The sequence below is a fragment of the Brassica napus genome, chromosome C1 (assembly GCF_020379485.1).
Source record: "Brassica napus cultivar Da-Ae chromosome C1, Da-Ae, whole genome shotgun sequence".
Lineage (NCBI taxonomy): Eukaryota > Viridiplantae > Streptophyta > Magnoliopsida > Brassicales > Brassicaceae > Brassica > Brassica napus.
The window spans coordinates 5,264,277-5,278,654 of record NC_063444.1 but is presented as its reverse complement, the minus strand read 5'-3'; the positions used below and the strand labels follow the sequence as shown (position 1 = coordinate 5,278,654).

General features: G+C 36.2%; 4 protein-coding genes across 7 annotated transcripts; 3 read left to right on the top strand and 1 right to left on the bottom strand.

The window, feature by feature from the left end:
• The first annotated feature begins 760 nt into the window (after positions 1-760).
• Positions 761-2,967, top strand: BNAC08G47840D. Of its 4 annotated transcripts, none has more exons than XM_048745361.1 (5): positions 761-1,104; positions 1,372-1,642; positions 2,076-2,141; positions 2,239-2,345; positions 2,640-2,967. In XM_048745361.1, exons 2-5 carry the CDS (start codon positions 1,545-1,547, stop codon positions 2,645-2,647), a joined length of 279 nt encoding a protein of 92 aa, XP_048601318.1. In that variant the 5' UTR covers positions 761-1,104; positions 1,372-1,544; the 3' UTR covers positions 2,648-2,967. The 4 variants fall into 4 exon arrangements, with proteins under 4 accessions (XP_048601318.1, XP_048601317.1, XP_048601315.1 ...); XM_048745360.1 differs by having other exon boundaries at positions 2,239-2,356; positions 2,643-2,967; XM_048745358.1 differs by having other exon boundaries at positions 2,239-2,356.
• A 4,027-nt stretch (positions 2,968-6,994) lies between these two features.
• On the top strand, positions 6,995-10,009 carry LOC125580612. The gene is made up of 3 exons (XM_048745357.1): positions 6,995-7,465; positions 7,554-7,950; positions 8,045-10,009. Exons 2-3 carry the CDS (start codon positions 7,918-7,920, stop codon positions 9,308-9,310), a joined length of 1,299 nt encoding a protein of 432 aa, XP_048601314.1. The 5' UTR covers positions 6,995-7,465; positions 7,554-7,917; the 3' UTR covers positions 9,311-10,009.
• LOC106416983 lies at positions 9,401-9,856 on the top strand. Its single transcript, XM_013857853.1, has one exon. The coding sequence runs from the start codon at positions 9,401-9,403 to the stop codon at positions 9,854-9,856; it is 456 nt and encodes a 151-aa protein (XP_013713307.1).
• Positions 10,010-11,396: 1,387 nt separating the features above from the next.
• LOC111198476 lies at positions 11,397-14,259 on the bottom strand. The gene is made up of 8 exons (XM_022693863.2): positions 13,521-14,259; positions 13,407-13,453; positions 12,917-13,318; positions 12,718-12,816; positions 12,586-12,633; positions 12,278-12,508; positions 12,114-12,182; positions 11,397-12,046 (listed from the first exon to the last, which is right to left on the bottom strand). Exons 1-6 carry the CDS (start codon positions 14,257-14,259, stop codon positions 12,425-12,427), a joined length of 1,419 nt encoding a protein of 472 aa, XP_022549584.2. The 3' UTR covers positions 11,397-12,046; positions 12,114-12,182; positions 12,278-12,424.
• Positions 14,260-14,378: the final 119 nt, after the last annotated feature.

Sequence of the window (14,378 nt, the reverse complement as noted above, 5' to 3'; positions counted from 1 at the left end):
CATTAAAGATAAAAATATACACTTATATCCATAGGATTAACTAATCCAAATTTTAGGGTTTAGAGTTGAGGAATGAGTATTTGAGATTGAGGTTTAAATTTTATAAAATAAAATAAATTAAAATTAAAAATTTGAAAATAAAAATTTTAAAAATAGTTTCAAAAACTATTTTCGAATTACAAAAAAAAAATTTGAAAAATAATAAATAAAATTCAAAAAAAAATTTATAAAAAAAATTTATAAAAAAGTTCGAATTTGAAAATATATAATCTAAAACTATAAAAAAAAAACTATTTTTTAACTATTTTTATTTTTTATATATTTAGGGTATTATGATCTTTTTACCTATTAAATGAAACATTTTGGTCATTTTTCTTTCTGTAGTCTATTTTTGTGATCAAAACTTGAAAAATAGTCTATGTAGGAGAATTACCCATATATATATATATATATATATATATATATCTATTACTATAAAATAAGGTTTACTCTCTCCTATGTGCGCCATCTCAGCAGCCACGTCATAAAGTTGAAGTCTCTCGGTGTGACACGTGTCCACTGACCAAAACACTGCGCTTCATTTAACTCATCCGACAATATATATGGGTTTGTTGTGTGATTGGGCTTCTTATTGTCCTCTGCGTTCCAAGCCCATTTGCGTGAAACCCTAATAAACTGCAGTAAAAGATGTAGTCGTACAAAAAACGAGTTTTGCTTGCTTATTCACCTGAGATTTTTAATGGGCTTAACATGGACTTTTATTTGAAATACAAAATGTGGATTACCAGGCCCTATAGAGATATACCGAGATAGTTAGGAAAGGCGTCTCATGAAATTAGGGATCCATCGTCTTCTTCGATCTCACCTTCTTCGATCTTCTACGACCTTAACCATGCAATGGCGATCCAGCATGTCGAGTCAGCTGAAGCGTCGTTAGGAGTGTCATGTATCGATTTCGTCGATTTGTCTTCATTGCATGAATCTTCAGAGACGTTATGAATTGTCTTGATTCAGTGTCTTTACTAATCTCCTTAACTCCATTGACGCCCTCATTCAATGATACTCAATCACTGTAAGAGGCGGTGTTCCTCCCATTATAAATAGGTAATACTTCATCACTTTAACATCGTTGATAATCTTAAAAATTTATCTCCAGTATGATGTCTAATTCTTCTGTTCTTCTTCGTGATTTGAAAGCCGGGTTCTTTATGCGAAGGTTTTCCGATCTAAAATCTCATGATCATTGTATTTTTAAGTTTCCGGCCTTCATGTAAATTTTGAACTCTTCAATATAAATATCTATTGAATCTCTTTGCAATGCGATATTTTGATACCGTTATGATGATTCTTTCTTTTTCACATTTATTTCAGTCCACTCTGATGCCAGCCACCGTGACTGTTAGCCGACTCCCCATATTCAGGCACCGTCTCAAAACTGGTTCAATGTTCACACTAAGGGGATTTTTATGTGGTTCGTTGCAATCAGAACTTCAGGCTGTCCGACTATATTCTGACTATTCGGTTCAGTGACCCAACCAACTTTGATGCGTTTACCGAACCGGCTTCAATTTCGGTGGAGCGTTTCAGGCTCCAAGATCTCGATCTCTGCTTGGCCTAGCCAACACCAACATACATATTCCAGGTATATCCTCTTTTTAGCTTTTCAGTCTCAAGCTTATCATTATAGCCAATAAATATCTAAACTGTACACAATCTCCTAACCAATAAATATCTAAAGTGTACACAATCTCCTAGACTTCATATGAAGCCATTCAGAACTTTCATAAATCATGTAACTTTAACATTTGAATAGACGTTGACACATCACCTGTGTATGTGACTTCGAGTTTGTTTGAGTCACAAGCTGTGTCGTTCCACAACAAACTTGAATGCTTTGGTGATCCAAAAGTTGTTGTCGCAACTAGCATAAATCCTAAAATTGTAGGAGGTGTAATTCTTTCTGAAATTTAAATCAATAATTTCTTAATCTCTATCACTTATTAAATTTTTTTTTTATGATACTGGTTGTGACTACCAAATATATTTGGAACACCCGTGAATTCTTTCCATTCCAGGATGTCACGTCAGGGACATATATTTTTCGACAAAGAGACTCATGCAGGGGAGGTTTGCTTTTACGAGTAAGTGTTTAATGCATCCTATGTTATTACATCCACAGTCGGTTGTTATGTTACTGATACATAACACCTTCCCACGTGATACTTCACATCGTTGTAGGCTGATCTCTAAATACAGTGGGAACAACCCAGCACCTTCATTGCTGAGAGGATACGCCAAGGTTGAACCACTGAGCATATCTGAGCTGAATCAGTTCGTCATCACAGGCAAGCCTCAGGTTTTACAGCAAACTTGATTTGTTTTTTATTGGAAGTTTATACTCTGTATGTGATTCTAATAAGTTAGTAATGTACGAAATTGAATTTGCCTGTACTGGAAAAGTGATTGGAATAAGAGGGTAAGTATTCCACGCTCATGGTAAAGTACTTGACATTAAAGTCTTTGAGATTCAAGCGATTAACTTTTTTTGATTCTTTGTCTCAACTCATATGTATTCTCTCCCACATAACATTTATCTTGATTTTCTTCTCTAACGGAGCTGTTATTGTGAAATTTCAAAGAAGAGTGAGGAATAAGAAGAAAATAGGTTCAGACACGTGTCCGACCATTGGAGGAACAATAACGAGTATGTCCTTCTGAGCTGGAGAGAAGGCTACAGGAGCTCATGGAGACAAGACAAGAAGAGGATATAAAGGAGCTGCAGACTTCATTGGAAGAAGCTAATAAAAGTCTTCATGTGACAGCGTCTGAAGCTTCTTGGTAGAAAGACACTTCATTTGTAGTCTCTGACCATGTACCGTAACGGTCTAGAATCAACTCCAACTATCAAAATTGTCTCACTCTACTCCTAATTTTCTCCTATAAAATAGACCTCTCGGCATTGAGTAATCTCACCTTTCACACTGCCTCCTTACTATTTCTTACACACACACCGTAATAAGCGACTGCAACTTATCTGCTCCTGCTTTCGAAGTTGAAATCACCGTTCTATTTTCTTAGGCAGTTGAAGTTGTTATATCTCCCCCTCTCTATTACAGTTGTCACTGCCGCCACTGTAAATCTTTGCGCTAACTTATATTCCTATTTTCCCAATCCAACCTCTCCAACTGATATCATTCCACTCAGCCTTAACAGAACACTTGCAGCAACATCTTCACCTGCTCAGCTGACTTGCAGCGGAAGCAATGTGCCAACACAAGAGAAAGCACCAAAGAAGGCTATGCTGAAGGCAACCACATCATTCCCCAAATGTTTTATCATTATCTTGATATTATCGATGCGTTTTCAGTTTCGGCTCTTACTATCAGCATGCTCAACTCATCCAACCACGCTACTGAGCAAACCTTTCATTACTTATGTCTTTGTTACGTGCTTTTGTACGAAGTGGTGGTGATCGTTGGTGATTGCACAATCTTAAACTCATTCTATAAGTATGGCTGTGGCCTTTTATCAGACCACCAAAATAGTAAAATAGACCATATATCTATACGATAAAATTTAGTAAACAAATTGAACTTGGTGAAACATTAATCAATATGTGATAAATAATTAAAATATACAATTTAATCTAAACTATATCATTTTAAAATTTAAAGATAGAAATTCACAAAAACAGAGGAAATCCGACTTACGATTTTGTTTAGTTTCATTAAACTCAAGTTGACAAAAAGAAAAAAATTTAATTTCCCAGAAATGTTTTCTATATTTTATCACCACACTCAATGAATCAAATTTAGGGCTGGGCAAAAAAAACCCGAGGCCGAAGAACCGAATCCGATCCGAAAAGGTAACACCGAATCCGTACTGAAACTGGTTAAAAATCTGAACTGGTTCAAAATTTTGGTATTTAGAAAACTGGAACCAAACCCGACCTAAACTGAAATATTTCGAGTATCCGAATAGGTTAGAATCATATTTATATACTTCAATATATTAATTATTTTCTGATTTAGTATCAAAAAAAAAATATCCAAAATATATAAGATATTTTTTAAGTTTTTCAACATATTCAAAAATATATACAAATAGTCAAAATATAATATCTAAAATAGCTAAACAATACTCAAAACACAAAATATACTTGAAATATCTATTGATTGTCCGTCTAAATATTCAAGCTAAAATATTTTTTTTTTTGTTAATTTTAGAAATTTTGGCATACATTATTCAAATTTATATATAATATATTATTTTTTGCTTTTAAGAAATTTAAAGTATATATGAATTTTAAATAATTTAAACGGGTTTTCCGAATTTAAACCGAACCCAGAGAGATCCGAAATAAACCCAAACCAAAATATACATACCTCAAACATATATTAAAAAAATATTTACCAAATTTAAAAAGAAGAAAATATAACAAAAATCAATAACATTTATTAAATATATATTATAACTTGAGTTTGATAAATAATTTAGTCAATAATAATAATTTAGTAAAAAACATAATATAATTGAAAGATACATATATATCTAAAAATAAATAGCAAAAATTCATAAGAACAAAAAGCACAATTCATTTACTATATTGTTTTTCACGTTTCATCAGACTTAGGCAAAAACAATATGTGAATCTCATCAAAAAATACCATATTAAAAATTCATAAGAAAAACTAGAGTAATTCATTTACAAAAGTGGACTAATGTTATAAATCACCTAAGACTATCTTCAAAATATTTTACTATTTCTACCTCCAAAAAGAATACACTGGAACATATTACTATAAATAGAAGTAAAAAACACAAAACTCTATTATAAAAGAAGAAATAGAGATAGCTTTAAACAATTTGATATCTAATTGCTATTATATAAATAAAAATATTAATGGATTAGAGATGCTCTAAGAAGTCATATAGCTTATTGAAGATACTATGTTTGTCTACAACGACCACTTCTAGAATAATGTTTTAGCATCTTTTCACTTGCTTCTTGCCATGTTTTGTGAATTCTTTTAACATATTGTTCTTCATAATATTGGGACAAACATTGGTTAAGGAACTTTGTGTAATTAGTTTCTTGGAAATAAATATAGCAACCCACAATTGACCAACTAATTATGATTACTAATTATCCAAAACATACAACAAGAACACCATCTATATCTTATACATAATCACTACATAACGTAATATTATTTAAAAACATAAAAGTTTACATACACTGCTCTTGGCAAAAGTTTACATAAAAACTATGCAAATAAAATATACAATTATATAATTACATACAAAGCATATCCCGCGCGTAGCGCGGACCGGACCTAGTATATATATATATAAATATGTTCGCATCTCTCCTGTGCGTCCACATCATCAATTCGTTCAACCTTAGTGTGACACGTGTCCTCTATAATAAAACGGTGCGTCTCATGTTTTACCATTTTTTTGGGGCTTCGTTGGGCTTCTTTTGAACCATAGAGCCAGAACGTGATTTATCATCTTCTTCATCTGCACACCAAATTTAGGGTTTACCAGTCTCTCCATCCACGCCGTTCAAATAAATACTCAGACAACGATGTCTTTTTGTTTTCCATGTAATCAAGCTAAACGTTCCAATTACAGATTCATCTCATTTATTGCCTTATTAACTTTATCGACCCACAATCTGCCATTCAATGCAATTCTGTCTTCTTAGAGGCGGTGTATACACTTATAAAAATGTCAGTATTTTTCACTTGATAATCATTCTCCCAATCCGTAAAAACAACAAAGTAAACTTATTTTCTTCAAATTGCTAGCTCCTCTGATCTGAAGTCAGGTTGCTGTTCTTCCACCATTGAGGTTAAGTTGCCACGTTTAGCTTTAATCGGAAGGTCGCCGTATGTCTCTCTTTGGGAAGAGGCGTCGCCTTCTTCGGTAACGGACCCTTAAGTATTCCTCCTAGGGATCCCAATCTCACCACCACGCTGTTACTCATCAATCCGGTGAGCCCTGCTTCTGCGTTTCCATCTGGCGAGAAATCTTCCGATCACTTCGTCGCCGTAACGGTGATCGTAATCGAGGAGAAAACTGTTCCGATCAACACAACACTCTTGAAATCGACGGGACCACCAAAGTCAGAGCAGAGGAACCAGAATCAGCACGGTGAATCCGTGTACACGGTGTTGGAGACATCAATATACAATGCATTCACGTCGGTGTACCTTATAGAAGTCGTCGGGAGGAACATCACTCGAGCTGCGCGGTGGCTAGCATAACGTCGGTGTCTAATTAATTTTATTCGATCATTTTCTTAAAATTAAACATTTTCGGTGGCAATGTTTGATGTGGTTAATAACGGGTCTATGAATAATTTGTTGGCAAATTTTATTACTTTATTTGAATAATAATGTTTGAATATAATATACGCTAGACTTTGAATAATGTTGTAATGTTTGAAAATGATATGTACATACAGTATAGTTGTTAATTTATATGATTTTTGTATGTGGTACAAACGGGTAAAATGATCGATTATTTTTACTTTATTTACCTAAACGAAAAAGGTTATTTTTCCAAAAAACACACATGTACATATATATTAGAGAAAATGACACAAAGAACGCCAAACAAAGTTTTCCTCCCCAAACTAGCACTCAGTATCAGAAATCACAAAAATAGGTTTCACTAAAGGGGTAATTTACCCTTATGCCCTCTTCTTTGAGTAATTAAAAACAAAAATTTGAAAATTAATTGTCGCCATCCTCGTTTCATCGCTTCTTCTTCTCCTCATCGCTGTCTTTCGTCATCGTCGTCTCTCCCTCATCGTCATCGTCGTCGTCTCTCCGTCGTCGTCATCGTCGTCGTCTCTCCGTCGTCGTCATCGTCGTCGTCTCTCCGTCGTCTTCATCGCCTCTCCGTCGATCCGTCGTCGTCTTCGCCTCTCCGTTGATCCGTTGTCGTCTTCGCCTCTCCGTTGATTTATCGTCGTCGTCGTCGTTTCTCAATTGATCTGTCGTTTCTACGTCTATTCATCTCATTCTCCCTCTCGTGTGTCTGATTTGATTAAGGTTTGAATCATTTCATTTTGTTATACATTATCTAGTTTTTGTTATATATTATTCATTTGTTGATGAATTGAAGTTGATTTTGTAGAACAATGGAAGTTTTGTGCATCTGTGGACAATGGATCTCAAAAGAATATCTCCAGTGGGAGTTTCTTGTTGATTTGAAGAGGAATGCATCAATCATTTCCATAGAAGAAGATCTACTGTATGAAGATTTGATGAAGATTGTCTCTGAAGATTTTAGTGTTAAAGAGGAAGAAATCAGTTTGAGTTATGGTATTTCATTGGATATGAAATGTATTATTGAAAGTTTCCCCCCACTCTCGATAGGTAATACTCGTCAGCTCAGAACTTTCATTTCCAAGACTAGAGCATTTGATGGAACCTGTCGTTTGTGTGTTAAGGTTTGTATGATTTTTTTCTTCCTTAGACTTTTCAGGATATGCTTCCTAGTCAAGTATTATGCCTTACAGAACTACTCGACTTTTGCAGGTTAGTACTGATCCAGCTAGCTGTAACACTCAAGCTTCTGATACATTTGCTTCTCCTGTTCCATTGAATGCCAATCCAATGATTCTTTCTACTGTGCAGAGAGAAAAACAGGTACATTGTCCCTAATTCCCTTTTTCTGTTTGTGTTTGCATGATATGCTTCATAATCAAGTATTATGCCTTAAAGAACTACTTGACTTTTGCAGAGTCTTCTATATGAAGGTGTTTCTACAGTTCCTCTGAATGCTCTTCCGGATTTTAGTCCTATCCATATTGGACTTTTGCAGGTTAGTACTGATCCAGCTAGCTGTAACACTCAAGCTTCTGATACATTTGCTTCTCCTGTTCCATTGAATGCCAATCCAATGATTCTTTCTACTGTGCAGAGAGAAAAACAGGTACATTGTCCCTAATTCCATTTTTCTGTTTGTGTTTGCATGATATGCTTCATAATCAAGTATTATGCCTTACAGAACTACTCGACTTTTGCAGAGTCTTCTATATGAAGGTGTTTCTACAGTTCCTCTGAATGCTCTTCCGGATTTTAGCCCTGTCCATATTGGACTTTCACCAACCACGAGAGGAGCTGGCGATATTAAGGTGAATAGCTATTTTAAGACAAAGAGAGAGTTGATGTTGAGGATGAAGAAATGGGCTTTAGAGTGGAAGTTTGAGTACAAGACTGTCTCTTCTAACAAGTCAAGAGTGCTTTTGAGTCGTGTTGATGAAAATTGCACGTGGAGGATGCGTGCTACCAAGCTACCTCTTTCAGATTTTTTCGTTGTTAAAAAGTATGTTCATGAGCATACATGCGATACAACACACAGGAAAGCCAACCACAGACAAGCATCTGCAAAGTTCTTGGGTTCTTTGATTTGCAGCAATTATGGAGAAAAAAAGGAAGGTCTCAAACCGAAACAGATCATTGAACAGGTCAGGATGCTGCATGGTGTTCACATCAATTACAAACAAGCTTGGAGAGTGAGAGAAGAAGCTCAGATTTTGGTTAGAGGGACTCCTGAAGACAGCTATTACAATTTGTCTAGGTGGTTGTATAAAATCACAGAAACAAACCCTGGTTCCTTGACTTATCAACATGTGGATGCTGCAGGAAAGTTCAAGTATGCATTTGTGGCTTTTGGTCCTTCAATAAGGGGATTCTCATTGATGAGGAGAGTTATTGCAGTAGATGGTACATTTCTGAAGGGAAAATTCAATGGGACTTTATTGGCAGCTTGTGCTCAAGATGGGAATTATCATCTATATCCTCTCGCCTTTGCAGTGGTTGACGCAGAAAATGGCGCCTCTTGGAAATGGTTCTTTAGAGGTTTGAGCCAGAAGATCCCGGATGCTTCGGATCTTGTTTTTGTATCAGACAGGGCTAACTCCATTTCTTCAGCGTTGGAGGATGTATATCCCTTATCTCACCATAGAATTTGCAGGATCCATCTGCTCCGCAACATCACTCCTACATATGCGAAGACTGGGTTGCTACCTCTGGTGGAAAGCGCTGCTGATGCCTATACGTGTCACGAGTTCTGGTTAATCTTCAAGGACATAAAAGATAAATGTCCTGAATTGGCTAAGTATCTGGAAGATTCTGATTTTAGGAAGTGGGCACGAAGCTATGCGCCTGCGAACATGTATAATATCATGACTACCAACATTGCAGAGTCTCTCAATTCTATGTTGAGGATGCCTTGTGAGTTGCCCATTATCTCTCTCCTTGAAACTATCAGATTGACGATGACCACTTGATTTTTTGAGCGACGCGAAGCGGCTGCGAAACATAAGCACCTGGTTACTCCAAAAGTTGTGCAGAAATTGGTATCTAGGTTAGGGGCCGCAATGTTGTTGAATGTGTATCAAGTTGATCGAAGCGAGTTTGAGGTGAAGAATGAAACAATGAAGTTTGTTGTTGACTTGGAGAAGCGGCACTGCACATGTAATGTTTTCGACATTGACAAGATCCCCTGCATCCATGCCATCGCTGCTGCTAAGCATATCAAGAGAGATGAAAACCTTTTTGTTGATGCTTCTCACTTGACAGAAACGTGGGCTAAAGCTTATGCTGAAAGCATACATCCTGGTGGAGAGTTGTCAACGTCCACCTATCCAGAGAATATTGATGAACTGTCTTGCCCACCTCCAGCTACCAAAAAGAAAAGTGGACGCCCTCCTACAAAGAGAAAGAGATCCGTTGGCGAGTTTGGGGTTCCTGGATCTAAATCTCAGTCCCACAAGTGCAGCAGATGTGGCACAGGAGGGCACAACAAGAGCACATGCGAGAGGCCTATAGGATGAAGTTCTACATTTTTATTGATTATTATTTGGATGTTGGCTATTTGATGGTTACATGATATGCACCAGACCATATACATTTTTTCTTTTGGAACCCTATCCCGAATAAGTATGATTTCTTCCAAATTTTGTAATATACAACATTATCTTTTGATCTCATTTCAATTCTTAGTTTAAACTTCTTTGCTAGAAGAAAACACAGTAATATTCAACTATTCTGGAATCCCATCCAGAAATCCCGAGTTCCTTTCCAAGGTTTATAATACAACATTTTCTGTTAAGAATATTTATGTGGAAAAGTGTAACAGATGATTCTCCTCGGTCTAGCGGCTAAAACACTTATCTGTCAAAATTGTAATGCTTGACTCGACCCGGGTTCGATGCCCATACTAATAAGAGTTTTTTAAAAAAATTTAAGTTGAATAAAAATAAAAGAAATATATAACTTTACTTACAACATGTAATGACTGAAATCAACTTGGCCTAGTGGCTACTACACCTTAATTCCCTCTTTCCTCCTAGTCATCTCCAGGTTCGAATCCTAGTAGATGTGTATATATATTTTTTTTTCCTCCAAAATTTGCAAATCACATTATCAAATTTTCCAAATATGTAGATATTAATCCTTAGTTTTGATCTCATTTCATTTTTTTCTAGTTTAAGAAAGAAGCACACTAATATTCATGTATATTATTCATGCATACTCTGGAAGCCCATCCTGAACTATCAAAGATCTTTCCAATGTATTATACTATAAATTATATGGTTAAATTCAATTATGTGGAAGCAACTAACAGATGATTCTCCTCAGCCTATCGGCTAAACCACCAAACCTATGATACCGAAACATTTGTTCGACCCGGGTTCGACTCTCCTACGAGTAATGGTTGATTTTTTTTTTTTGTTCAAGCATATATCTCAGGAATCGAAGAGTCTCTTCCAAACGACATCGAGTTGCTTGAAGATATTATCATTTATCTCAGTAACCGTTCAATAATCGAAAGGTTGCTTTCTAAACCATTTTATAGTAATCGAAGGGTTACTTTTCGTTCTATATATACAAGGGAAGATATCAGATCTCTCTTTTACTGACTTTCATTTCTTCTGTGATTTTTCTTTTCTCATTCATCAAGTTTCAATGGAAGGGTCAAAGAAGATGATGAAGCGTCCCATAAAGGAGGTTTACGGATCTGATGCTTCCGATGGTTTCAACAAAGGAAAGGCGGAAACTGTGGAACGTTACAGGGCTCTTCTTCGTTTGTCCAACGAACACAGGCTATCTGAAATTGAATGGCATCAGACAGCCAGCAAAGCAAATTCCATTGCTTCCCAAATCGAGTTGCTTGAAGAGATTATTAAGGCTAAAGGAAAATTTGACTTCACTGCTGAGTTAGAAAAACTCAAAGAAGAACTCATGGAAGCGGATGGAATGCTTGCTGATGTGAAGGTCAAAGTTCCTGATTGGTGTAAGCTTGAGAAAAAGTGGCTGTTGGATGAGTAATCTCATGTTATGATCTAATCAGCATTTACCTGTTGTTTCTGAATTGGAGTAAAAACTTGAGCCTCAATACTCTTTGGAGATATTGGAGAAGAAGGTGTCTCATTCATTTCCAGTGTTTCTTTCTGCGAAACTTGAGTCTGAGCAGCAGGTGACTCAATCACAATCTGCAAAAAATATTAGGAAAGGCCATCATGAATACATTCAATTATAATTTCTAGAGTAAATATTACCTCATCATTTGTTTTTCCTTCTTCTTGATTAGTTTTGGGTGGCGTCTCATCAGTAGAGGTTTGTGTTTCCCTCTGCCAAAAATTAGAAAGGTCTATATATGTAAATCACCCAAAACTAATTTTAAACTCCAACTGTCATTGAGCATATACCTCTTTTGTCAGATTAGGAGTGAAAATTTGACTATCAAGGGCAGGCGTGTCATCCGATGGCTCTCTCTCAATCTGTAAAAATTATCACGAAGGCAATCCAGAGTACGTTCTAAAGCTTCAAAACATTAACTTAAAAATCCAAGATTTTTTTTGACCATGTACCTGCTGAGTCTGACTTGGAGTATAAACGAGAGTTTCAATACTCTTTGGAGCTATTGGAGAAGAAGCTGTCTCATTCATTTCCACTGTTTCTTTCTGCGAAACTTGACTCTGAGCAGCAGGTGACTCCCTTGTTAATTTCTCTCTCACAATCTGCAAAAAAATATCAGGAAAGGCCATCATGAATACATTCAACTATAATTTCTAGAATAAATGTTACCTCATCATCTGGTTTTCCATCTTGATTAGGATTGGATGGCCTCTCAGCAGGTGACTCACTTGTTTCTTTCTGTCAAAAATCAGAAAAGCCTTTATATGTAAAAAAAATCACCCAAAACTAATTTGTAAACTCCAACTGTGAAAACAATATCATTGAGCATATACCTCTTTTGTCAGATTAGGAGAGAATACTTGAGTATCAAGGGCAGGAGTGTCATCATCTGATTCATTCATTGTCTCGTGCAAAAATCAAGAATGCATTCAAGAATATGTACAAAAGTTTCCAAATATTACTTCAAAACTCAACAATATTTATTGGTTACATACCTCATGTGTCAAACTAGGCTGTTGAGACATTGGAGATAAAGGCGTCTCACTCGATGGTTGCGTGTAATCCTGCAAAAATTAGGAAGGCATTCAGGATTTTGTACAAGAATTTCCAAATATTTTCTTAAAATTTTTTGAGCATATACCTCATTTTGTTGAGACTTTGGAGATGCAGCTGATTCAATCATTGTCTCCTGCAAAAATCAGGAATGCATTCAAGAAGTACAAAAGCTTCCAAATATTACTTCAAAACTCAACAATATTTATTTTTTACATACCTCATGTGTCAAATTAGGCTGTTGAGACATTGGAGATAAAGGCGTCTCACTCGATGGTTGCGTGTGAGACATTGGAGATAAAGGTGTCCCACTGGATCGCTGTTTGTCAAATATTAGGAAGGCATTCAAGAATATGTACAAGATCTTCCAAAAAATACTTGAAAATGCAAATGTAAAAGAAGATGTTTTGAGAATTTACCTGTTGTGTCACGTTAGTGGGAAAAACATTGTTGTTTCCTTCCAACTCTGACACACGGGCTCTAAGATGCATGTTTTCTTCTTCCAGTAATGACATTCGATCCTTCATGCTCTTCAGATTCTCCTCCATTACCTCGATGATCCTGTTCACTTTTTCATTTACTGAATCCTCATCAATCGGAGTAGAAGCTTGGCTAGTCTCCTTATTTGCCATCATTTGAATAAGAGCATCCAATGTTTCAAATGTGTCTACACACCTATTTTCCCAGTCATCGGCTGTAAGCTTGTACCCTTTCTTTGTTACATCTTTCAGTGTTTCCAGCTCGTCACTATATTTGTCTTCAATGGAGATATCATCTTCTGGATCATGAGGAATAGAAGGTAGTATGCAATGGACCTTCAGCTGAGAGTATTTTAAAAAAGACCAATGAGAAACATATTAAAAAGAAGAAGCCAAATAAACTGAGAAACATATACTTGGAAAAGCTTACCTTTGTATCAGCTTCAACCTGTAAAACCCTATCAAGTGATGGATTCTCTACGTCAGTGTATTTTTTTACACAAGTAAGTCGGCCCAGGAACCTCAACTGTTGGTACACACTTACTGAACTTATTCCTTAGCAAAGGAATCGACTCTAGTATCCAAAGAAGGAATACTAGAGGATAACCTTGCAACTCAAATTTGGATTTATTCTCCAAATGATTCGCGACAGCGTTTTGAATTGACTTCAGGAGCACAATGTAAGCCTCTTTCCCCCATGGATATGTCATATCCTGTGCATTTTTCGCATATTCCAAAGGAAAACTCCCTCCTTTGCTCTTCCGCAATAATATGCTCTCTACCAGGATGAGCATTGCGAGGCATACTCTCTCCTCAGAAGCATCTTCTCTTGTGTTTCTGAGCTGTTCCACCACGTCACTTAACTTATGACTACGCCCCTTTAGCAATTCCCAATTAAATCTATCAGTTTCCCTTCGTGTTCCTTCTAATGCACCACTACATTTCAAGCCTGTCATCATATGAAATTCTCTTATAGAGAATCTCATTGGCTGCGCACCGAAATGGAACCAGGCTTCATTCTTCTTGACAGAAACAATGCTTCTAGTGAGAATGGCGTAGACCATCTTTCCTGATAACTTCAATCCTCTCTCACTGAGCTTCATTATAGGTCCCAGAAATGATCCTCGGACTCTTATCATCTCATCTGGTTTTAGGATGCTGTCAATAATGGAGATATACTCTGAGCCGGAATATTGGTTGATTGCTGACTTTTGCTTTGGCTGTGAACCAATAAGATACTTCAGCTCTGGCAGTGCTAGTTTTAGAGGTACTGAATCTCCCATCCTGCGTAAACAAGAAAAAAAAAATTTCAAACTTTTCTGGAAGGCTTTCCTGAAATAACACAACAAATGCTTCCTGAAATTATTATAAACACTAGACAGTTTCACAAGCAACAAAAGAC

What these genes read in the sequence shown, in the direction of transcription:
- BNAC08G47840D (XM_048745358.1), top strand. Translation starts at nt 1,545, where the DNA reads ATGCGTTTACCGAACCGGCTTCAATTTCGGTGGAGCGTTTCAGGCTCC. An exon ending in CACCAACATACATATTCCAG is followed by an intron (nt 1,643 to 2,075) that starts GTATATCCTCTT and finishes TTTCCATTCCAG; the next exon opens with GATGTCACGTCAGGGACATA. An exon ending in GGGGAGGTTTGCTTTTACGA is followed by an intron (nt 2,142 to 2,238) that starts GTAAGTGTTTAA and finishes ACATCGTTGTAG; the next exon opens with GCTGATCTCTAAATACAGTG.
- LOC125580612 (XM_048745357.1), top strand. Translation starts at nt 7,918, where the DNA reads ATGATTCTTTCTACTGTGCAGAGAGAAAAACAG. An exon ending in CTGTGCAGAGAGAAAAACAG is followed by an intron (nt 7,951 to 8,044) that starts GTACATTGTCCC and finishes CGACTTTTGCAG; the next exon opens with AGTCTTCTATATGAAGGTGT.
- LOC106416983 (XM_013857853.1), top strand. Translation starts at nt 9,401, where the DNA reads ATGTTGTTGAATGTGTATCAAGTTGATCGAAGCGAGTTTGAGGTGAAG.
- LOC111198476 (XM_022693863.2), bottom strand. Translation starts at nt 14,259, where the DNA reads ATGGGAGATTCAGTACCTCTAAAACTAGCACTGCCAGAGCTGAAGTAT. An exon ending in TTTGCTAAGGAATAAGTTCA is followed by an intron (nt 13,454 to 13,520) that starts GTAAGTGTGTAC and finishes ACACTGACGTAG; the next exon opens with AGAATCCATCACTTGATAGG. An exon ending in CAAAGTCTCAACAAAATGAG is followed by an intron (nt 12,509 to 12,585) that starts GTATATGCTCAA and finishes TAATTTTTGCAG; the next exon opens with GATTACACGCAACCATCGAG.